The 25,244-nt window shown below is 45.9% G+C and overlaps 1 protein-coding gene across 3 annotated transcripts in view; it reads right to left on the reverse strand.

Annotated features, from left to right (window-relative positions):
* LOC138503670 (solute carrier family 13 member 1-like) overlaps positions 1-25,244 on the reverse strand; it is a 989,022-nt gene that overhangs the window by 36,707 nt on the left and 927,071 nt on the right. For all 3 annotated transcript variants that reach the window (XM_069623570.1, XM_069623569.1, XM_069623568.1), the window contains 2 exons: positions 22,484-22,645; positions 21,978-22,115 (listed from right to left, as the gene is read on the reverse strand). In XM_069623570.1, coding sequence (XP_069479671.1) covers positions 21,978-22,115; positions 22,484-22,645 — 300 coding nt within the window. The remainder of the gene's footprint in view (positions 1-21,977; positions 22,116-22,483; positions 22,646-25,244) is intronic.

Consider the following 25,244-nt stretch of genomic DNA (forward strand, 5'->3'; position numbering starts at 1 on the left):
CAGGAGCTTAAACTTGTACAGTTGAAATCAAATGTTTGGAATTAAGTGACCTGTCATTAAGAGGAACATAGGTTGTAACTATTTAATCTCCATGATTTAGAGACTGGAATCGGGGTTCTAGCTGCTTGATTAAAAATTGCAAGTTTTATTTTAAATTAAGAAAAAGGTTATAATTTGACAGTGAATGTAGCTGAACTCAGAGTCACCAAACCAGTTTTTCCCAGCTTTTCCCCAACAAAAGGCACCTCTCCTGCTTCCCACCAAAGTCAAGAACTTGCACCTTTGTGTTGATTAAATCAGGGGAGGAGATCATGTGCTGCTCCTGGAAGTGGACAATAGACCCTCCTTGGCTGAAAGGATATGCAGATTGTAAAGTGTCAAAGTGGCCTCTGCCAGGAGGAAGAAGGCGGGGATTGCTCTTGAGCTAAAGAAACCTTTGGAGGCGGAGATAGACATTTTTTTTGATTCTCAAAGCACAGAAAGCATAGTTTTGAAAAAGACTGATAAAGGACTGTGCGAATTTGTAAAAATGATAAAATTAATAGCAGTGTTAATGTGATTTTTTTTGGGCACATTTCAAGAGGAGCCAGAACTCTGTGCGATGTTCTGGGAAGGCACAGTGAACATTCGGGTTTTGTAGTAATTGTATTCATGTCAGAAGCACGAAACTTCATACGATTATGCCCAGATATTATGCGCACATATGTACAAAATTGTGGACAAATCAGATGTGTCCCGGATACAAAGTGCGAAAATTTGTCAAATCCAGACCCAAGACCTCACATCTACGGGGCTTGGAAGAAAATGTGCTCCATAAAATATGTGATATATGTATGTCATTGGTATAAAGATTGTACACATGTAAAGATGTATGATATCAAAAATAGATTTTATGTGCAAAGGGCAGGATGTTTTTGCCTCAAACTACATCAGCATGACACAGGCCCTCATTACGACCCTGGCGGAAATCGAAAAACGATGGCGGAAATGCAATACCGCCATCGAATAGCGCTCGGTGCGATTATGACCCGTCACCGTAAAGTATGATGCCATTAGCGACACCGTAGTGAACGCCAATGCTAACTGCACCAAGTACGCGCGCCATGCCAAACCGTAATTACCACCATGGCGCAACGGTACGCGAATTCTGACCCTAGCGGACATGTACCTAACGCCATCAAGCATGGCGGAAAGTACCATTCCGCCAAGGTGAGAAGTACGGCATCGCGAACCAACCGTAAACGGCCCTACTGAGTGCCTGTACACCACTCCCTGGCCACATTGCACAACTCCTCGTAGGTGCAATGAAGTCACACAATGCAACCAGTGAAATGTACAAGTCACCCATGCATGCCAACGAACAAATGAATCTAGGGGCTCCAAGTGCCTTGTGAGTGGCCATCCATATTTGCCATGGCACCATTGCCGCACTGATGCAGCACAGGCATGTGAAGGTTCAAGTCCAGCAACATGAACTGAAACATGAGACAAACAAAAACAGGCCCCCCCATCGACTGACACCAGTGTAAGGCAACATTCAAAGCAGTATCCTGAGGGAGACTGCACCAGCCCTGTACTCCTGCCAGTAAACAAACCAACCATCAGCATAAGCATGTACCACACAAGTTGGCAGAGTGACTGAGCAGCCAGGCTCATCTCAAGAGGGGCCAATGGGAGCTGCAGGGCACAGATGGCACGAATACAGAAGCTATTCCAATGGACATGACCTCAGTCTCCCTCCAAGAAACACACGCAAACACAGGCACCTGTGACCAGCCATATTCTGATAATCACATCATTCCACCAATCCACCTGGCTGACCGGCATCTGTTACACAAAAGCTAATCCCCCGCCCCTGAGCATGACATCATTAAAACAGTCATAATGGTAGCCCCTATCCCTGACCACACTGGGCTTCGTAGGAAAACGCGGCCAGTACAGTACCACGCAACTATACTCAGAAGCCGGAACCCAATGCAGATCTTCTCACAATACATCGCTCCACAAATAGGGATATGCTACATTACTTGCAAAGAAGAACGCTACACGGTTAATATCAGAATAGAAATTTAATGCACAACAAAATCACCAAGCCCATACAGCCATTAGGTCATTAGTTCATGAACTCCAAAATATATTTCATTTTTGTGGGCTGCATCCGCAATAAATGACCAGCTTCTTCTTGTGTGACGCCCTGTTCCTTCATGGTACACAGGGGCTACATTCACGTTCAAAAAGGCAACATGGAAGCGCCTAGAACCGCAGGGCCGTCCCATTAGGTAGGCACTAGTCCAGCTGAAAGGTCGATATGTTGCTCCTAGCCACTAGTACTGCGTAAGGGCATGTGGCCCATTGGCGATCGTCCCATAAGATCGTAATGGTGCTCCACTGATTAACAGATGGCAGCGGCAAAAGGGGAGGAGATACCTGTCACCCAAATGAAATGAAAAAGAATAGAATGGGCATCAGAACTTCATTTGAATTACTCACTTCAATGATCACACTAAATCCACAGCCATATGCATGCTAGCCCACTCAAAAGGATTATTCCCACCCAAAAATCACTTGCGAATCATAACTATAAAAATCGAGGTGAAAACACTATTACAAACGAGTGTTTGTGTGCATGCGTCTGTCAAAACAGAATCCATTAGATGGGATTAGTAACGTGCATAGACACAAGTGTTTAAAGGCGCGTCGAGACAGGGAGGGTTCAACAAGGGCAGATAGACGATGGTCCCACTATGGCAGCTCTGCATCACATAGCGCAGGGGAGGTGGATAGATTCCAAAAAGCCCTGTACATGGCAAACTCTCCATTAAATCATCTGTCCATGCATCCATACATCATTCCCTCATCCCGGAATGAAAACGCCTGATTATTTACTCACATAACATGTGAAATTTCCATTGAGTCTGTGCGTAATGCAGTCTGCAAAATCCACTGTGCTCCAGGCCGGAATTCCAGTGTTGTGAAGTAACATGTATTTGGGAACGTCCTGCCTTATCATCCACTACGCTATTGCGCATCCCATACTATTCATATCAATCATTGCATTCTCGCCATGGCCCCTGTCCCAAGGACATTAAACAATAGAACGTTATATTTGCAGTCAGACCTGTGGGCGTCTCCTCGCCGCTAGCTGAAAACCGAAAGCGCCGTCCTTCGAATTCCTCATTTGCAACATCACGTCGAAAAGGCATCTGTGACCGCTTGAAATCACAAATTCATCCATGTAGTGCGGCAGTGTGTGAAAATGGCAACTGGCTTCACTCACAAATGGGACGCCCCGCCCGTCGGTGAACCTTGGTACAGTGCTGCATGAGGGTCCACCGTTAATCGAGTACTACATTCCACTGACCCTTCATAAGTTTGTTCGCGACTGCAAAGATAGCATGTGAACAATGGGACCATAGCAGAATGAACATATGAACCAATATTTCACTGCCATCGGGATCAAATACATGATTGTAATAGCAAGATGCCATGCGTCGAATTGCAGCGTTGTGTGCGGGACGTGCTCGCCCAAAGGGGATTGCAGCTTGCACAGGTGGAATGAATCACCACAGGTGGAGGCTATACAGCCTGAAAACACATAAATTGCACACCCAACCCCCTCCCACAACCACACCCACTCCAAAATGCTACCGGCAGGACTAGCGATGTTGGCCCTGGGGGACCTGATAGCACTGCAAGTACTCCAACTTCAAGAAGAAGACGAACACCAACTACTACAACAACCGGCCGCACAGAGGAGACGCAGGAGGAGGGCAAGGCAGGGCCAGCAAGGCCCGCCAGCACAGCCACTACCACCACGCAGGCAGCCCGCAATCCCACGCCTCCGAGCACATCCGTTCAACCTCACGGATGAGCAGATCCACACCCTCTACCGTTTGGACCGGGACACCATAACCGCCATTGTGGACATGACACAGGCTGACCTTGTCAGCATGATAGATAGCCCAACCGCCATCCCACCCCTACTGAAGGTGGTGTCTGTACTCCACTTCCTGGCCACAGGCACCTACCAGCACACAGTTGGACAGTTGCATGGCATTTCACAGCCAGTGTTCTCACGGACACTATTGCAAGTGCTCGATGCCCTCCTGAAGCACGCAGACGACTACATCTCTCTACCACGCTCGGAGCAGGAAATTACGAACACAAAAGTGGGATTCCATGCACTTGGCGGCATACCGGGTTGCATTGGTGCCATCGACTGCACCCATGTGGAATTGGTCGTCCCACATGCCATGGAGGCCCAGTACCGCAACCGAAAACAATTTCATTCTCTTAATGTACAAATGGTGTGTGACTCCAACAGGATCATTACACATTGTTGTGCCCGATTTCCTGGATCAACCCATGATTCTATGGTCTTGAGGAACTCTACAATACCACGCTACATGGAGCGACACGCAGGGAACAGATCCTGGCTACTCGGTGAGTCTCATTTCATGCATGATAATGTGGGGTATGTGATGCGGCAATGACCTGGCAGGAAGGGGTGGGGGGTGCGTACGTAGCAATGTCATTCCACAAACATCCTTTATTGTCCACATACAGGTGATGCCGGGTATCCACTGAAGAGATGGCTCCTTACACCACTCCGGAACCCACAGAACCAGCATGAGGACGACTACAACCATGCCCACTCACGTACCCGTGTAATCATAGAACAGGCATTCGGCCTACTGAAGACTCGTTTCCGCTGCCTCAGCAGGTCTGGCGGGGCACTCCTGTACCGCCATGAGAAGGTTGCAAAGATGGTCATGGCATGTGTCATGCTACACAACATGTGCGTACGTAGAAATGTGCCCATGCCCCCTGACGCAGAACTGCAAGCACCTGAAGATGGTCATGATGAGGGTGGGGATGTGGCAGCACCTCAAGGAGTCCGCGAGGCACAGGAGGGCCGTGACATTCGTCAGATTCTCATTGATTCATGCTTCTAGCACTCACGCCTGGTGGCTGATACATGGACACGGGACTTGTGGCACTGTGTGTGTCTGGAACATGCACAATATGGACTGTACGCCTATAAAGGCCTCGTACACAAAGATCAATGTCCACACATCTCATTGGATGATCGTGCATTGTTTATAGCATATGTGAAATTATGTTACACACCCCATTGACCCGCCACCCAAGTGAGCCCAACACACCCCCTCCACCCTCCTACCTCCCCCCCGAACACCAGTGTCCAAGGATGCTCATTGTCAGTGGGCAGACGCTATTGCAAGCCCCCTCTCCGGGTATCAGGGGCACCCCTGCCTGTGGAGCGCAGGTTCCTCCCAGATCTACGTTGGGGGCTGCCCTGGACGGAACTTGCAACGGATGATGTCTCTGCCTGCTCACGTCCATGCATGTCCCTAAGGGTTTGTGAGAGCTCAGTGAGCACACGGCGCACAGCGGCAAGTTCAGCACATACGTCTTTGGACGTCGCATGCAGTTCCCCCCTCAGGCTCTCGGTGCTTCTCTCCATTTGTACTCTCAGGCTCTCGGTGCTTCTCTCCATTTGTGCCCTTAGTGTCTCTGTACTTCTCTCCATTTCTGCCCTAAGTGTCTCAGTTGATGTTTCTATGGCTGCCTTAGTACCCCCACATTCATCAGCATGGTCCTTGAGGAGCGTGGCCAGTTGCTGCTGTTGCACGATCACCTGGTCGAGGGACTGTTGCCTCTGCTGTGCCATGGCCATTTGCGGTGGTGTCACAGAGGGGCTGGTCACCTCATGTTGCCTTGCCACAGGGCTTGTGGGGGATGGCCAGTCGTCGTCTTGTGGGTGCCCCTGCCTGGTATCCTCATGGTGTACGGGATGAAACAAACAGGGGGATTGAGACAGGTCATGGATGGATCCTACATCGACATCCCCGTTTTCTGTGTCGGAGCATGCTGCCATTAATGCAGTGTCACCTATGGTGCTGCTGCCACCAGAAGCAGTGCCTTCTGTGGCATCCATTGGGGGGACCTGTGGTGGTGCTGTTGTGGGCATGCTGGCTGCTGGGGTGCCTGTTGAAGTTCCCTCCTGTGTGCTGCCACTTGATTTGTGCTGCTGCCGTGTCTTGATCCGTGCAGCTGAGGTGGAGGGTCTTTGGCCGTTGGTCTTGGCCCTCTTTGCAGGTGTGCTGGTAGGGGTGTCCTGGAGCTCGTCGTTTGAATCGGACCCTGTGGTGGAGTAAAGGAGGGCGAGCGTTATTAATGGGTCTGTGGAAATTGGAATGGCAATGTATCACATGCATTGGGGTGGTACCTGAGGGTGATTTGGGTCAGGGCCTTGGAGGTGGTTTCATTTTTGTGTGGATTGAGGATGCAGTTGTTTTGCAGCCTGCAGTTAGGGTGTGCCTGCTGCACGTGTAGAGGGTGTTTTTAGGATTTTTAATTATTTATGTATTTAATGTGACTTTTAAAGTGCGCTATCAGGCCAATGTATGTGGACGTTCTCCTGGACATGTGTTACTGTTGCACTATGTGGACACATGGTACTTCACATGATTGGACATTGTGGATTTAGCATTGTTTTATTTGGGCCACCTACCTGATTCTTCTGATGTCTGCACTCCTTTCTCCATCCCTCCGACTCCCTCTATACTCTCCATTCCAATGGTGGAGGCACAGATTTCTTCCCAGGGGGTCAACTTGATGGGTGATTCCGATCCTCCCCCGGTAGCTGTGGCAATGTTACGGTTGGCGGATAGTATGCTCCGTACGCGTATCCGCAAGTCGTCCCATCGCTTTCTGCATTGCTGTGGGTTGCGGGGTGCGGTCCCCACCGCACTTACCCGCTGTGCCACCAGGGCCCATATGGCCTTCTTGTTCGCAAGTGCCGTCCTGGTCATTTGCGTCGAGAAGACGACGGCAGCATTCTCCTGGAGGGTCTCTGTGAGCACGGTGAGTTCCTCACGGGAGAAGTGGACCTGCCGCTTGCGGTCGCACGCTTTTTTCGCTACTTTTCCCATTTTTATTCCTTTCACTAGGGTGGATGACGGGTTGGGATGTGTCTCAGGGTAGTTTTTTTATGGTTGTGTGGGAATTCTGATTTTATAGGTGTACGGCGTGCTGTTTCCCGTTCCGGGACCATGTTTTTACTTCCGTTTCCGTATATTTACGGTCACCGTACTTTCCGATTGCCGCTCATTACGGTGACCGCTAAGATGGGTGGCGGAATTGCACCTAGGGCGCCGTACGACGGCGGTGAGGGGCGTTTTGGGGACATTTCCGCCATCGCGGACTTTGCACTTCCGCCATGGCATAGTGCTCGTGCCCGATGGGGCGGAATTAGCCGCACTTTGCTCCGTCGTGCAATGGCGGAAACGCTATTTACGCTATGGCGGTCAGGTCAGTCACTTTCCGCCAGGGTCGTAATGAGGGCCACACTGTTTTAACCTCCAATCAAGGTAGAGAGCAGACTTTAGCCAATAGACTACCTAAGGGGTGCACCTAGGATAATTCAGCTTACCCACCCCTTTATCAAACACAAATAGAGACAGCTGAGGACCTAGAAAAGGACTGATCCACCCACCATCCCGATTTCAGCAAAGCACTTTGCAGGAGAACCCTCCATACTCCTTGTTACAGACTCCAAAAACTTTGCAAGCAGAAACGCTCAGAGCATAGCTGAACCACTTTCAGCTGGGCCTAACTTCCAGAACCCATCCCTCAACTTAAAGGGGAAACCAACAAGAAGCAGCCAGGCTGTGCTGTAACTGCTTGCCTGCCAAAGAATTATCTTCATAACCAGAAGAGCAGATCAAACCCCGTCTGGTGCCGTGCTGTGCTGTGCAGACCAGAGCGCCTTGCTGATCGCTGACCAGACCAGTCCGGTGTGCTCAGCAGTCTGTCCCAGAAAAATCCTTGACCAGAATCCCTGACGTTCCATTCAAAACATTGGTAGTGAGTATCCATAGCATAGGATTGTCACTAGCCCATGTACTGTCCATAGTCATCCCTATCCAAATCCATCCTATCCCATATCCAGAACTGTATTGCTAGAAATCCTGTAATCCTGAACTCTCTCTCTTATCCTATAGTCCTTCTGTAATAATATTGTTAAAAATCATCTTTGCGCTGATATAGATTTCATCTGAAGAAGGCGAGCGTCTCGGCAGGCAAAACCATCCAAAGATATCCTGGGCTGGTGGCGTGATGTCGTGTAGTTTGTTTCTTCATAGTCCCTCCCTAGTGTAAAGAAACCTTGTTTGTACTTTTAAAAGCGCATTCTTGTTTTACATTTTTCCTCTATCTGAAACAACGACCTCCACAAAAACTTTAAGTGTATACTTGAAGCTAACATCCTAAGCTTTCTAAAGAACCCAAAACCGCATCTCAACTCCTTATAGTTTTTCCGCAATCGGACTTACCGTGCGCTGAAAAGTTTGCTGCACATTTTTCGTTTGGCTCAAATCTATAATGTGTAAAATAGCTTTTCATTGCACCCGACCTCAAAATTAAGTTTTCAACTTGCTCAGTACTCTCAAATCATTGCTAGTGTTTGTTTGAAACCATACAAAATGGCTCCCATTAGTATTTGCATAATTTCAGTGAATTAAAACCATTTTCAGTGTTTTACCAATTCATGCAAAGCCAACTTTAAAGCCATTTTGAAAAGTTTGCCAATCATTCCTGTTTCTCTCTTGTGTTTGCTGGGGGTGAATTGGGATTGACATTGTATTTGAATTCTGCATTCCTGAAACCTGTTCTCTCTCATTCTATCTCTTTATATTGCATTTTGGGGGGGATTGAAGAGTGTGCAGGGGGAAATAGTAAAACACATTGCCATTTGATTGAACACACAAGTATTATTTCTGTGCTGCACTATTATTCCTCATCATAACTCCTTGTGATTAAAGAGATTGTTTAGTGTAACATCACCCCATTGGTGCTTATTGCATGACCATTAAAAATAGTGTGATATATATTGTGAAATACATAAATAAATATTTTTACTTTGCAAACCAGCCTGCTTCCTGGTTCAGTATGACCAGGGGGGTGGGGGGATTCAAAGAGAGGGGCGTGATATAAGTGGTACATCATTCAGAAATAAAAGAACTTATAGACACAAATAATTAAGGGTTTCAGTTGTGCATCCCACGCTAGGCATTGACTTAGGTGAAGTGCCGGATTGAAATCACTTACAGCAGTACCCTTTGGGTGCACTACAATAACCTTGACCTCCTGGCAATAGGGACCCAACCTTTGGTACAAGTCTGAACTACACAGGTTGGTAGTGTGGCCGAGAAGCCAGGCTTATCTCAAGACGGGTCAATGTGAGAAGTAATGTTGTGGCACAGAGTTTCACAGTATAGTTATTCAAATAAACACTTATACTCAAGGTTTCTTGATAAAACAATTATTAATTTATTTCACAGTCAGTTGTATAAGCCTTCTTCAGAAGGGAGCAAAACATGTAACACTTAAAACATACTTCAGAACACACTCTTAGTTTCTCTAAATCAGATGATACCCTTTGCGGATGGCACACACACTACCTACACCCTCAGGTGACTTAAATAGCTAGGACACTGTGGACATTGATTTATCACTGGTAAAACGCAGCCAGAGCGCTCTTCCCCCTTCATCACCAAACTTATTAACCTATCCTTCACCAACAACTCTATCCCCAGCAACCTTAAACAATCATGGGTTCTCCCACTCTTGAAAAAAACAATCCCTAGACCCAGCCATACCCACCAACTACAGGCCCATCACCACAGTCCCATTCCTACTAAAAATCCTGGACAGAGTCGCCTACATCCAAATTTATGAATACCTGGAATCCAACCAACTGCTAGGCATACGTCAATCTGGCTTCAGACCCCAACATGGAACAGAAACTGCCCTTGTTGATCTCAAAAGCCAGATTGATGAAATTAAAGACAAAGGCAATGCCGCAATTCTACTCCTCTTAAACCTCTCGGCGGCCTTTGACCTGGTCAGCCACGAAATCCTCTGTAATCACCTAGCCACCGCAGCCCACTTCTCCTCCTCTGCCATCACATGGATACAATCTTTCCTGGCAAATAGAACCATGCGGGTTTTCTCAACTACAGCTGCAGCAGTCCCCATCCCCATCTCATGCGGGGTCCCACAGGGATCCTGTGTATCCCCCACTTTGTACAATATATTTACAAAGCCTCTATTTGACCATTTGGACCGTCTGGGTGTCACCTACACAAATTACGCAGGTGACACCCAGATACTCCTCACCATCACAGGCAATTACCAAGCAGACGTCGCCCGGATCAACGAAATATTCACCATCATTCAGGCATGGATAGCCTCTCATGGCCTCAGCCTGAATGATGAGAAGACAGAGCTCCTCATTGTCGGCTCCCCCAACACCCTAACTAAACTCAATCCCAGTTGCAATAACATCACGATCGATAGTCACACCATCCCTATTGCCAAAAGCGTGAAAACCCTTGGCTTCTATCTGGATGCCAACACCAACCTCTCCAAACACACCAATATGATTGCCTCAGCCTCTGCCTAGACCGGCAAGCTCATTAGGGCCAGCAGACCTTTCCTATCGCCCAATAGCTGCCTCACCCTCGCCAGAGCCCTCATACAATCCAAACTGGACTACTGCAACAGCCTGTACCTAGGTGCTAACCAATCCGTACTCAACAAACTACAGGTACTTCAAAATAACGCCATGCGCATAGCCCTCAACATTCCCAGACGAGAGCATATCTCCATTGCCAGGAAAGCCTGAAAATGGCTCGCCATACGCCAGAAAATTGATTTAAAAACCATCTGCCTCACGTACAAGTCCCTCAATCACCTAGTACCACCATATCTAGCTAACAAATTCACCTTGAAACCTGCTACCAGAACCACCAGATCTGCCAACACTCTATGCTTGACAGTGCCCAGATTCCACCTGAAAAGTGCTGGCGGGGCCAGCTTCACAGTACTTGCCTCCCAACTTTGGAACACCCTACCCCTCAACATCAAATCGATCGAATCCTTCCAGATCTTCAGGAGGCAGGTCATCAGCTGGCTCCTGAACAAAGAGCAGCTCCCCTAACACCTGATCACTAACTGGCTCATGTAGTGTATATCACTGTATATTGAAACTGTATATTGCTACTTGTATATTATTCTAACATTTAAACTGTAAATTGTATGCCTTATATTATATATGAATGTACTATACGTATGTATGTACGAAGTATGTAACACAAAGATACTTCTCAACTATGTAATCATCTTCTTAAGCGCCCGTCTACCCCTGGGTTTGGAGCGCTATACAAATAAAATAAACAAACAAAACAAACCAACTTTTAGAGCAATACTGAGTTTGGTGCAAAGGTTAGATAGGAGAATAAAACGAAGGCTAACAAATAATTCATAAACAGGTAAGTACTTTTGAAACCTTCCAATGTTCAGTAAATTAACCCTTTCCTGAGGAAAAGATAAAGCACAGAGTCAGAGGTAAGAGGAGTCACTCAGGGAGCCAGGACAGCCAATGTTAATTGCACAATGTCTAGGGGAGCTGAAGATCTTCTTTTCAGGTAGGTAAAAAGTCCTGCACAATGTTTTTAGAAATGTTTGTAGAAAATAGAACACTTGAAGGGCCACAAGCTGGGAGACTTGAGGGGCAAAGCTATAGCAACTCTGCAAGGTAACCAATACAGGTCTCAACTGAGAGCAAGTAAGGCTACACAACAAGAGGTAAGTTCTCTTAGACTTTACAGTACCTCTGGTTAGAAGAAATGTTTCCAGCTAGCTTCTGTTCCTGTACAACTCTGCAGATCCTGTTGTTCCTGAGCCTCAGTTGTGGGGACTCCTGCTCTGCAATAGGAAGGTCAGCGGCAGCAATGGGCAAACTTAAATTCAGCGTTCCTTCAGTGTTTCAGCTCCTCGCGTCTGACAGCAAAGAGCAACACTGCGGTTCTCGGATACCACTTCAGACTTTCCTTGCTTCCGGGGTCCAGCACTCTGTTGAGGTGGCTCAGGCTTGGTCAGTCCTGCATCAGGGAAGTCTGGAGGATATTCCTAGCGCTCGGGTCTGACTCAAAAGCAACGCACACAATCTGGTGTTCCCCTCCCTGGCACTTCGGTTCCAGCAGCAGTGGAAATACAGCAGCTTCGAGAGGATATCCAGACAGGCTTACTTTGGAGTTGATCGGTCCTACCAACTCAAAGGGAGAAGTCGTCCTTGCAGGGCTTCTCTAGTCGAGGCGAATTCAGAGCTTCAGCACAGTGGTCGACTCTGCCTTCCAAGCCAAAAAGCCTCACCTTTTAGGCAGGTTTCTCCCATTCATTCAAGCCTAGCTGTCGATCACACAGCAGGGTGGCTGTCCTTGCCGGACAGCCAGCTGGCCAATCACCTTTGGGTGCATTACTGTAACCAAGAGATTTAGCATAGGGAGTTTCGGGCACCTCCCTCACTTCCTGCCCCTGCCAGACATACTGGAGCCAGAGGCGGGCTTCATTCGTGAATCCCGGCAAAGACAAAATGAACAAAGGGACCAAACCTGGTTTGGCGCGCAGAGTAAATCTCAAGAAGGACCTTTCCAACAAGAAATGGGTGCTTTACTGCAGCTGTAAACGCAGCCCGCAGTAAAAACACACAAGGGTAGTAAAAAGTAAAGCACTGCCACCAGCCATTAATTGTAGCAAGAGTAACATAAAAATGTTACATGAGAAAATAGACAAAGGGGATACTAAGTAGCCCTCCGGCACCCTATTGTAAGATAGTGTGTGCTGGGTCCAGAAAGTTACAAAATGTAAGTAAAGTCAATTTCAATTTACTGCTCTTGGAAACAGTAGTTTCACCAAGAGAAGGTATTTAAACCTTTTGGGAAATCTGAGAGACTTCCCTGTGCCGCTGCACTGAAGGTGCCGAGTGTCACAATGTAAAGATCGTGCCTATGGAGTTTCTCAGACTCCAAAGTTAAAATAAACACATAGTCCAAATCACAATAAAAATACATGAGAGGCTGAGAAAAAGGGCTCACTCTCTCCAGGTTAGAAATTAAAAGTCCTAAAGTCCAGAAAAAGAGCTGGGGGTCTTTAAGGTAGAAGGGAATTGGCACATTTCTGAGAATTCTCCCTAACTCATTTAGTTAAGCAACGATAAAACAGTACCAACACTTATTACTTTGCAGATGGGGGAAACACCATTCAAATTAAGTAAAGCAACTTATACACTTTTTAGAGGGCAAAATGCAAAATGCAACTCAAAGGAAAGCATAAACTTAAAGGGGTATTCCAGCTAAAAAAGGTATTTAAAAAAATAGATAGGCAACATTAAAAAAAAATATACTAGCACTTTTTTTTAAAACTTCCTATGTAAAACTTTGAGCTATTCAAGCTCAAAATTCGCAAAAGCAAGCACATGGGCGCATCCATTTTGTGAAATGGATGCCCGCCTGTGCTGGCTTTTGCTTTTGCGGCACAAATGAAGGAAAAGCCAGCCAGCTGTAGTAAACAAAAGCTACCGCTGGGTGGCTTTTCCTTCATTGGTGCTGTACGCGGAGGACGGGGACCGGAGACCAGAGCAGAAAAGCTGCAGCTGAATCTCGGTAAGTGCCATTTATTTTAAAAAAAAAATAAGCACTAGCTGCGTTTTTTTTTCTAAGTTTTCCGGGCTGGAGGAGCCCGGAAAACTTAGAAATAAAACCGCAGCTTTAAAAACATTGTATTTATGTTTGCGGTCTCTTTTGAAGCGACCGCACACATAAATACAACGTTATTGTGTTTGAAAACGCTGCGGTTTTTCTTTCCAAGTTTCTCAGGCTCCTCCGGCTCGGAGGAGCCTGAGAAACTCGGAAAGAAAAACCACAGCGTTTTCAAACACAACCGCGTTGTGGCTATCACTTTGGGTCTCCGGTGCTCCCCCTGCCTAAATCTGCTTTCCCATTTGGGGCTCTCGGGCTCCCCACGGGGGGCCCGAGAGCCCCAAATGTGAAATGCTCAAATCTGCTTTCCCATTTTGCTCCCCGTGGATCTCACCAGCCTCTCGGTAAGGTTCATTGCGTTCGGGACCCCCAGGTTGATTGGAAGGACGGGTTACAGCAGTCTCTGGTTACACAGCAGGCTCTCCGGTCGCTGGAAATCACTGCAGCCGTCTTTTTTTTTTCATCTTCCTCTTCGGTTTCAGCTCCAGTGGTCTACTTCTTAAGGTCTCTCCTCAGTTCTTAAGCTGTATGCCTACCTGGCGTATCTCCTTGCTATTTCACCCCTTGCTTGTTCCTGCACCCATCTTACTGACACACACCATAAACTTGTATTACATGGTTCTTTCACTCTCCTTTTCCTAAGCTCTTTGTTCCCAGTTTCTTCTCTACAATTCTTCTCTTCTCCACCTCCTCTTCCTATCCTCCTTTTTAATTATCCTTTCCTTAAGTGCCTTTTTCATTGCCACCTCTTCATGACTGCCCTCACTACTATCTCCTTAATTTCTCTTACCACCTTCTCCTTGACTCCTGTACTCCTCTGGAACTTCTCTCACCCCCCTCAGCACCGCCCCGCAGCACCTGAGAGCCAGAGCATCCTGTAACTGCAGGGGTGAAAACTACTACCAAATTTGACGAGAGTGGCAAAGTTTGGCCCAGACTGTGTCGAGGGTACTTGCATCACTTACTGGTGTCCCCCTGGCACATCCATCTGTTTTTACGCATGAGAATCCCACAAAAGATACTCACCTTAGCTGGGCTAGCCTGTGCTCCCCAGCTATTCCTGAACGTGGAAAGTCGCTCTATCTGCAAGGGTAGACCCTTCTCAAGGAGTAGGGCCTTATTCTTCATCACCTCAACCCCCTTCCTGAACAACAACAGCCCCCTGAAGAGAACTCGATTTTTGTCTTTACGCACAACCGCGCATTGTTGACGCACTGTTGTACATTTGAGCATAAGGCTCCTCACATCTTAGGGCTGTACTGCATAAGATAGCGATTGTCTTAGAAGAACTGCCTAATGCGATATCTGTGTTGAACTTACGTCTTCTGTTGCAGGTTGTGGTTATTTTCTCCCCTTTCATCAGCATTAGGCTAAACACATTTTGTATACATGTTGCATAGTGAAAAGTGTTATGTGGTAACTGTTTTATTATCACTCTCACTTCTCCTGAGACTTAGTCTTGACCGCCTGCCAAGCTACCGTAGATTGGTCTGGTTTGTCCAGAAGGTTCCCTTGTTCCACTAAACTAGGGTGGCCTCTTCAACATCTGCCCACCAAGTCAGAGTTTAGAAATCCATCTTAACACTAGCCACCTCTACATCCTGTGTCATCTTCACTCCTCAACCTCCTGGGTCTCTCTCTCCCCTGACCTCCTGGGTCTCACACTCCTGGTTTTCTAAATCTCACTTCCCCAGCCCTCTGGGTTTATCTTTCCCGAGTCTCCGTGGTCTTCCTCTCTGCAGCTTCCTGGATCTCCATCCCTCCCAACAAACGGGGGCCTCTCCCTGTTCTCCCGAGCCTCTGCAGCCTTTCTATGCCCTGTTCCCTGGGTTTTCCTCCCCCCCAGCCTCCTGGGTCTTCCTCTCCTCAGGCTCATTGGTCTTCCTCTCCCAGTCTCCCAGGTCTTTCTTTATGAGCCTGTTGGGTCTTTGGCTTGCAGTTAGGTGCTCAAAAAATGTACCGATCCCACTGTGATGACTTTCCATACCTACCAGACATATAGATATGTATATATAGTTGGTATGGAAAAGTAAAAGTAGGGGGAAAGGGTGTTTAAAAAAAGGAGATGAAGGATAGAAGTAGGTGGGAAACAGGCAGAGGGGAATGAAATACCCCCATAAAGAAAAAATTAAAAGGTTGGGTAGTTTGCAAATTGGTCACGGAGTAGCAGAAAAAAAGGCAATTTGTACTTATAAACATGGCCTTTCTCTCCCCAGTCCCCTGGGTCTCTCCTCCAGCCTCATATCTCCCCCGGACTCCATCCTCATGGATCTTCCATTCTTCATTCTCCTGCGTCTCTTCTCTGGCCTCATGTACCCTGTTCCAGCTCCTCCTGCACTGATCACTAGCCGTCTCAAAATGATCCTATTCCACTGACTCCTACAACCTTCTGACAAAGGCTCTTAATTGATTAGCTCATTGAACCCACCTCCTAGCCACCCTCTTGCTTAATATAACTCAGGTGTGCCCCGCTATATAGAAGGGTTGGGGTTTGGTTGGGGGGGGGGGGTCCTGCTCCTGGGGATGGCTTACAGTTCTGATGTGGGACTCAGGGTTGGCTAGTTTGTCCCAATGGGCAGTCTCTATACTTGCTGCACCCTGGCCTTACCCTAAGGGTGGACTTCCTTAGCCTAACTCCTCTTAGGTGTATGCGTGTGGAGATCCTATGAGGTGTCCTGTAGACTGCTTGAGTTTTCAGTCCTAGCTCAGTTCCTGCTCTTTCTCCCTGTAGTTTAATATATGTTTTTTTCAGCCATAAGAGGACCATCAAGTGGGCTGGCAATGTTGCTGTACAGGACCTCCCCTCCTGAAATATCCGTAAAACAGTGGTCTTGAAACTTTTTATGCCAGCCCCCCTGTACCCTCTAGAAAAAAAGTTTTGAAGACATGCCTCCCCTATCAAACTTCAATCTACAGAGGTCACTGGAAGGGGTTGGCAGAAGTACAACTTTACAGAGACCACTTGCCCATGGTCACAGCAGGTAGCTGGGAGCAAGTAGCATTCAAATGAGTCTTCGAGAAGAGTGAAATCAGCAGTTTTTAAAGTGATTCTATTTAGCTCAATGTGAGGTATTTGGTTTTTTGGTAAAATATAAGTCTGAGAAAAGTGACCCCTCACCCATTGAAATGAGTGGAGATGTTTATTTATGTGGCAGGTGTGTTGGGGCAGAAGTCTTGCATCCCAAATTTTATTACAGAAGGGGGTGGAGTTGGGTATCGGCATAGGTCCTAAGCAGTCACCATCGAAATGTTGGGCACTATGGGTGAGATTTACATTGTGTAGCTCATCATCTTGCTCCCTCACTTCTTTATTACATATTATCTTTGTTTTTGGTTTGTTTTTGTCAGTGCCTTATTGTCTATTCTGTCTCACCATCCTTCCTTACCAGTCTCTCCCATTCTTAACAACAGTTCCCCTATTATTTAATTCCTTTCTTTACTATCTTGCACTTGTTGTCACTCTTCATCACCTGCCCTGACTCCATTCTTCACTGATTCTTCTGTTCTCCCACCTTCCCTATTGCACTCTCTTCCTTTTCATCCCTTCAAATTCTTTCTGTACTCCCTCATTGCTATAGCGTTCCTTTCTACCTACTTTCCTATCTATCCTCTCTCTCCCATTCTGCCCTTCTCATCTTCTCTGCATCCCTCACTTCTGTTTCAGCTCCATCCTATTCTCTTACCTCTCTTGCCCTAGCTATCATTCTGTCTCTTGGCTCTCAACCACTCATGATCTGTTTGCTCTGTCTGTTTCTCTCACTTCTGGTCTCACCCCTCTCCCGCCTATTCTTTCATTTGTTCCCAGCTGTTCAGTCTCATTTTATTTCGCTTCCATCTGCCTGTTCACGCTTCCTGCTCCTTCTTCGCTTACTCTTCCATTCCTTTTCTACCTCTTTTTACTCTCATTCCCATTCTCCCTCAAATGTCTTTTCTTTCACCCCTCCTTTCTGTTATATCCCCACTGTCTTGTATTCCCCTTGTCTTTACCATTATGACTGTTCCCCCGCTCTGACCTCCTCTGTGTTGCCCTTATCTCTACCTCATCTCTCTTCCCGTTCTCTATAACGCTCCATCTCCCTCCTCTTCTAATTCGCTTCCTGTTCTGTCCCCTCGCCTCATCTCTCATGTTCTCTCCCTCTCGCATTTTGTCTCTTCCTCCTTTACTATCTCGCACCCGTTTCCCCATTTGTACTAACAATCTGTTTTACTCTTGTTCCCTCTCTTCTCTCCCCACTCATCAAGTGCCTTCTTCCTATTCTGTCACACCACTGTTTTCCCCTGTTCTTGCTCCTGTCTGCTCTCTACCAATTCTCTCCAGTTCTCTCTCTTTCTTGTCTTCCCCTGGTTGTATTTTTGTATTTTGTATTCATTTTTTATTTTAATTTGTATAGCACCTAACACCTAAGCGCTGAAAATAGTTAAAACGTGACAGAAGTCATAGAATGACTAGAGAGAGGAAGGGAGTTTCAAATCTTGGGCGCCGGGAGGGAAAAAGAACAAAAACGTAACTGGGCACAAGGGACACGATGGCAAGACAGCAAGAACTGAGATTCAGATTGCAAAGATCGGTTAGGGTGGTACTATGAGATCAATAATAGGGGGTAAGCCAGAGCATAATGAAATTTAAAAACAAGACATAAAAAGTGGGACTTAAGATGGGAAGTCAAAGGAAAGCTAGTGTAAAGCATGAAGTGCAGCATGGATGGATTCACGAGGGGAGAGAAGAAAAATAAAACGAAAAGAGGAATTAAATATAGATTGCAAGGGACAAATGCGATGCAGGTAAACCAAGAAAGGGGGAGGATCAATAATCCTGACAGGAAAGGATAAAACTAGACACAAGCATTTTATTGGCATTAAGAGTAAGAAAAGACCTAGCCTTACCAATAATAAACAGACGGCAATGGCAGGACCATGATATCACAGAAATGTGAAAAGAGAATGAAAGAGCAGGATCAAAGAGGACACTGTGGTTACAGGCAGAGGTAGAAGGAAGGAGATGTGATGGGGAAATAAAATTGAGAAAGCAGGAATAGGCGGGGGAATACAGGAGGAAAGGAAAAATAAAATCTCTCTTTTGGATGCATTCAAATGTAAGAAGTTGGCCATCATCCTGGATTCAATGGCAGATAAAAAGCAGAAAGATTTAAGTGCAGAGATTCCTAAAAAGAGGAGAATGAAAACAATTGAGAATCATCTGTACAGAAATTAAATGAGAAGTTGAATGAGGAGATAATAGCCGACAAAACAATAGTGTATAGTGTGAAGAGAAGAGGCCCTAGAACAGTGCCTGCCGGGACACCATAACAAACTGGGTGAGAAGTAGTGGAGTACCCAGCCCATGAGACAGAATAGGAACGATTAGAGAGATACGAAAGAAACCAATCGTGGACCGAACCAGTAAGACCTAAAGAAGAAAGCAGAGAGGAGAGAATAGTATGATCCAACTTGTCAAAAGCCGCAGACAAGTCTAGAAGGATAAGCAGAGGTGACTGTTGTAACGAGCAGATAGGGGAGAATCGGTGACAGAGAGCAAGGCCGTTTCCATCGAGTGAAAGGGACGGAAGCCGGACTAGAGAGGAGAAAGAGTGATGATTCACAAAGCAAGACACCTGAGCATAGACAGTTCTGTGAAGGATTTTAGAGATGAAAGGCAGTAGAGAGATTGGATGGAAATTAGATAGGACTGAGCAATTAAGTGAGGGTTTCTTTAGAATTGTTATAATATTAGCGTGTTTGAAGGTAAGGGAAAAGACTGCTGATAAAGAAAAATTAAAGTGGAGTGTAAGATCAGGCATGAGAAATGGAATAATTTGAGGCATAAGAGAGGAAGGGAGAGGATCAGATGGTGCTGCAGTAGGGTGGGGTTGGGTAACAAATAAAGCAGTTTCAGTGACAGTAAGCTGGGCAAAAGGAGAGAAAGCTGGGCCGGGAGGTTGATTGGGCATACTAGGGGGCCGCAAAAGGTCCAGAGAACAGGACTTTCAGAGGTTAGGCACTTTCAAGGTAAAATACGTGGCAAAGTTGGTAGCAGAGAGGACAGAAGATTCCGACGGGTAAGGCTTGGAAATAGAAAAAAGATTAGCTAATTCTCAGAAAAGACAGTGGGGGTGGGCTGAATATTTGGAGAGTAAATCAGAATAATACTACTGTTTTCACTGTAGGACTAAGGTGTTCTAGGTGGAATGTATATATGCAATGAATGATAAATCAAAAGGGGATCTTGATTTATACCAACGTCTCTCCATGCACAGAAGAGTACACTGTAAGAGACTGATAGGAGGAGTTAGCCATGGTTGAGGAGGTCGACGAATAGGGGAAAAGGGAACTGAAGGAAAAAGATGACCCAGGGTATTTAAGAGAGCTGAAGAAAATGAGAATTCAGCAGCGTCTGCAGAGAGAATATAAATATCAGGGATTGATGGCAAAATAGATGAGCGAAGAAAAAAAAAGAATTAAATGCTCGAAGGTCAAGGCGCAGGAATGTCGCAGAAGATGGAGTGGGAGGACATGAAGAAGAAAAAGAGGCAGTGAACGAGAGAATAAAATGATCTGAGAAATAAAAAGCAGTAAATTGGACAGGGGAGAATGAAGATAGAGAGGAAAATATTAAATCTAGGGAAGAGCAAGAACTATGAGAGGACGGAGTGGGTACTTGGTAGAGTCGACTAACGAAAGAAACAGCGAGGATTTATGAACCGAAGAGAAATGCATATTAAATTCGCCCCCAGAAGAAAGAAAGGGGTATGAACGGGTAGAAGCTAAAAAAAAGTAATCCATCAATGTTGTTACAGAAAGAAGAAATAGGTCCTGGAGGACGATAAATAATACGAACATTTAGGAAGTGGGGAAATTTGAAAGAGCAAATGTGGTACTCAAATGAGGGAAAAAGTGTTAGGTCACAACGCTGATGAAAGGGAGTCCAAGAAGAATGTTACAAGAGGCCCGTCCCACCTCCTTGGCCTGCAGCACGAGGAGAATTAGTGAAACAGGAAAGAGAAGTAGAAATAGCAGTGACTGAGACAGTATTAAAAGGAGACAGCCATGTCTCAGTAACACAAAGAAATTGGAGATTTAGATGGAAAAAGATATCTAGAACAGAGTGAATCTTATTGCAAATGGAACGAGTGAATAGTAAAGCAAGGGTGCAAGTGTCTCCTCTCCAAAGTGTGTGTGTATGTATTTCTCGCCTATTTGCAGACACCCTTCTTTCTCTGTAGCCTTGCGTCTTGGTCAAAGGGTTGGAATAGTATAGTATATTCGCATTATTGGATATGAATGATCAAATCAGGTTTGGAATTTATTTTCTATTTCCGTTTCAACATTTTTCTCTGTTTCTTTCCCTCTCTTGGCAGGTGGTTGAAACTGTCCCTGACATTTGGTGTGGGCAGTGGCCGCAGTGACTCTGCCGTAGGCCCCGCTCCTTATCAGTCCAATGCTGTTGAACACAAAGAAAATAAACACAGTGTGGATGCACGTCCATACTGTGTTTATTTTCTAGATCTTGCAGCTTATCCCTTGGCAACCCCACCATCCACTAGAAAGGTCAGGTAGGTGTCTTAAGGAATGAGCGAGCATTACTTACCATGGCGATATTACATGGACACAACGTAATGACCTTGAACCCTCCTTCCAGCCACATTCCGACTTTAGGAATTTCAGGTGTGTGTCCCTGTGCAGCTGGTTTGGGGATTGGCGATGGGCCATGCCATGCCCCTAGGCGGGCTTACAGTTCTGATGTTGGGTTACAGTTGTGATGCTGGGCTTGGGGGTTGGTCCGTCCCTCCAATGGGTGGTCTCTGCTTGCCACTCCCTGAACCTTCCCTCAGAATCGACTCCCTTAACCTGAGTGGTCTTAGATGTATGAATGTGGAGACCTTGTGAGGCAACTTGCTGACTGCTTTAGTTGCCTGTCCTAGTTCTGGCCCTGCTCTTTCCTGCTATCGTTTTATATATGATTCCTAAGTCAAGTGTGCTAGCGCTGTTGCTTCTGTGAAACTGCCAATCCTCTATTCCCTTAAATAGGCAGGCACTTCTAAGGCGGCAATGTGATGAGCCCTTGCCTCTCACACATGGCATGGTTGGAGTAAACCAGTGATCTTCCCCATGATACCCTTAGGCCCACCATACCCTGACTTGTGCTGACACCCAATCCCATTGGCAACCTCACCATCCATCAGTAAGGTCAGGCAGGTGACCTTGTCGCAGACTGTCTAAGGAATGAACACATATAATTTACAATGGAGAGATTAAATAGACACAACATAATGAAAAGTTAAACACCGCCTTCTTCATCCTAAACTATTTCTACAGATACATATCAATATCATTGGCCAATGAAAGAGAACTTACCATGTCTTGTACTGTAAGGTGGCCATATGTAAACACTATGGCATTGGGGGGGTTTGCAACCGGTAACAGAAAAGCACACGAGGCACTTATTGTTGCAGGAATGATGATGAGCAATGGGTTTATTCCAATCCCTTCTGCCTGTAGAAGTTAAGCAAAATACCTTCAGAAATGCTAATAAGTCCAAGCAAACCAAGCATGCTATATTTGTTTGTAAAAGAATCCACTACTATTACTTTAGGAAATGGCTGGAATGCAATATGGTGGTGTTATGCAACACACTGAATATGAAGAAATAAATAACCTTTGGTTTTAGTAATGTTCTCGTAATTACATTCATACTTTTTAAAACAACATAAAACAGTGCATATATAGTTTCCAAATACACGCAGTAAAAACAAAAGAATGCTTCAGGAACTACAGTGGTCAATTTGTCTCTGTTTGGGGCTTTTACATTCTCTCTGGTACATTCAGCTGTGCTGTATGTGGTGCTATAAAAGCATACTTACGAGTGAAGTGAGAATTGGCTGAAATATTGTGATGGTGGCTGGATTACTTGCTACTTCCGTTACAGCTGTGACCAATAAACAAACTAATAGCACGATTAACCAGACTGGCAAACTGCTTAGCGATTCCATTCTTTTCCCAACCCATAACGATAGGCCAGAAACCTGCAAAACAGAATTGTTAAAAGGCATTTAAACCCACGGCTTTATTGTTAAACCGTCATTAAAACACTAGAAAAAGTTCTTGACTACTCATGTCACAGCGTCCCTTGATCAATAACTTATTCCAGAAAACGCCCAGGGTATTTATTCAATCCCACCCATAATTTTGTCAGGATACAAACAATAAAAGGCACAAACAAAAATAAATCTACATTACATGTGAAAGGTAAACATCTGGGCAATTGGCACTCCTATTGGCTGGGTGCACTATATTATGGTGCAACGATTAAGTAGTCATGTCAAGTAGCTGCAATTTCACCAACCTTATGGCAGTAAGTTACTTGCCATTCCATAAGACATCTATGTCTAGCCTGACCTGTTTCACTATAGGCTTACTCACTACTCTGGGTCATAATAAAATAAAGCACTGCATGCCCTTGTAAATATATGGAATAAACTGCAGATGACCGGCACAGTCAAGAGGTCTGGTGCCTTAAGACACTGGCATTCTATCACCACCCCACTGCCCCCCAGATCAGAGAGCTTGATACCTGGCAGTGTTAGTGGGACAGGGGACAATAACTCAGGAACACTTCTATTTGTGAATAAGGCCTTACGGTAGTCAGTGCAGGCCGACTTGAGATAGAGGCAAGGAACTTGTACAGACCACCACTGAGTCTGTGTAACCATCATAAAGGCAGACAAGCTGAGCGAGCTCTTTGAAGTAACTCAACTCAAGACCATTGGACTGAACAAGGCAGAGTCGCTAGCAACAATATGTGAGTTGCAAGAGGGAGATTTGCAAAAACACCAAGAGCAAAAACACTGGCCACTGATGATGCTAAAGCCATCACTACAGCCCTGTCCTCCTTGCTTGTACCATCTGTCTCTGCAGCCAGATCAGCAGGGAAAGAAGCCCTTCACATGAAAAAACAAGAACTGGGCATCCGAAGAACCCAGCTTGCTGAACAGGACCAAGCTCAAGAGGTGGAGAAGGAATGTTTGGAGCTGTAATGGCAAATGTGCGAGTCTGATCTTTTTGAAAAAGAGATGACCGAGCCAGGTAGAGACATTTGAACAAGAAACAGGTGATCAACCGGAGTGCTCCTCCCAGGCGAGGTATTGCAGCAGCCCCCCTGCCTCCACCATGTCCCCATCTCCCACATACATTGCTGGGGATGCATGTGGGCGGGTAAGATATCCTTTCTTAGCTTGCCTCATTTAATTTACTTTGCACTATGCATAGAATGAGCAATGAAGACATGGTAGCCTGCTTGCTTAGTTGCTTGCCTCAGAGTGGACATGATATCATTCTGGAACTGAAAAAGAATGACAAGACAAAGTATGGTTGCATGAGAGAGACTTTTGTATAAATGTTTGGGATGACTCAATACCAAGGATGTTTCCAAGACTCCCAGAAGAAAGAGAATGCGATTTGTGAATCATGGGTTCCTGGTGCCATGAATAATATGAATTGCAAGATTAAGGGGAACAAAGTGGATATTTATTAGGGATTTCTAACCATATGATGTTAGAACACATGTTGGATGCATGTCCAACAGACGTGTCAGCATCTGGCTGACTCCAAAGTGATGGACCCCAACTTGGTAGCTGTGGCTCCAGACCATTGTCGCTCACAGAGACAACCAGGAGTAACAGAGACCTCCACTGAACCAGGAGAAGCATCTCACAAAGGTGCCCCCTAAACATTATTTCCACCAGGCCCCAAAATATTGGTGGGTAAGTGACTGATGAATGGGCCCCAGGGGGCTAGCAAACACCTGACAGTGGGGAGTGGTAGCACATATTGCCACTGCAGTGGCAAAAAGAGGTTTAAGGGATGCTAGGATCCTGCAGAGAAGATCAGTGTTGTAAGGTCAAAGACCTAAAGGTAAAGACAGAAAGCCTGGCCTTCCAGCCAAAAGGGGAGACTATAGGTGTCTGCTCAGAGATAGTTTTAGTGTCCATGGGGGACTTGGAACACCATCAGGAAGTCTTAGATGAGATTCATGAAAACACACATTGTATTTGAGGATTTTCTTTGCCAATGGTACAAAGACCTCAGCATTGAGAAACACTAGAGGCAGCATCGCAGTCATAGACCAGGCCCTGTCCAGTTCAAAGGACCTGGTAAAGAATCTCTCTGTGCCCACAAGGCCTCTGGATTGTTTATTCGAGATTGATGACAATAAAGCCACTATGACAGTCAGAATACGGGGCACCATGCTTGCAAGAGTTTTGCCAGGGAATGAGTAGGTTGCTCTGGGTCACTGAAAACCCATTCAGACTCTCCTACACTTGTGAGAAAGTGAGATGAGAGACCTCTAAGTGCTGGAATGTCTGGATTCAGGGACATACCCAAAAGAGTGATAAAGGGATCTCAGTGGTCTTTCTCTTTATTTCCACTATCTGCTGAAAGCTGATAAAAAAAGGCTCCCAGGTGTTCTTCTATGCGGTACTTCTACAGAACTGCCAGCAGTGTGTCAGATGTTCGGTGGAGTTCAGCTGCGGCTTTCTTGAGTTATCCGATAGACAAGTAAAACTTCTCTTGAGGACAGAGAGAGTGTTCCATTCTTGGGGATCTATGCAGATAGGCCCTATC

This window comes from Ambystoma mexicanum, chromosome 11 (genome assembly GCF_040938575.1).
Source record: "Ambystoma mexicanum isolate Mex_15411 chromosome 11, UKY_AmexF1_1, whole genome shotgun sequence".
Taxonomy (NCBI): Eukaryota; Metazoa; Chordata; class Amphibia; order Caudata; family Ambystomatidae; genus Ambystoma; species Ambystoma mexicanum.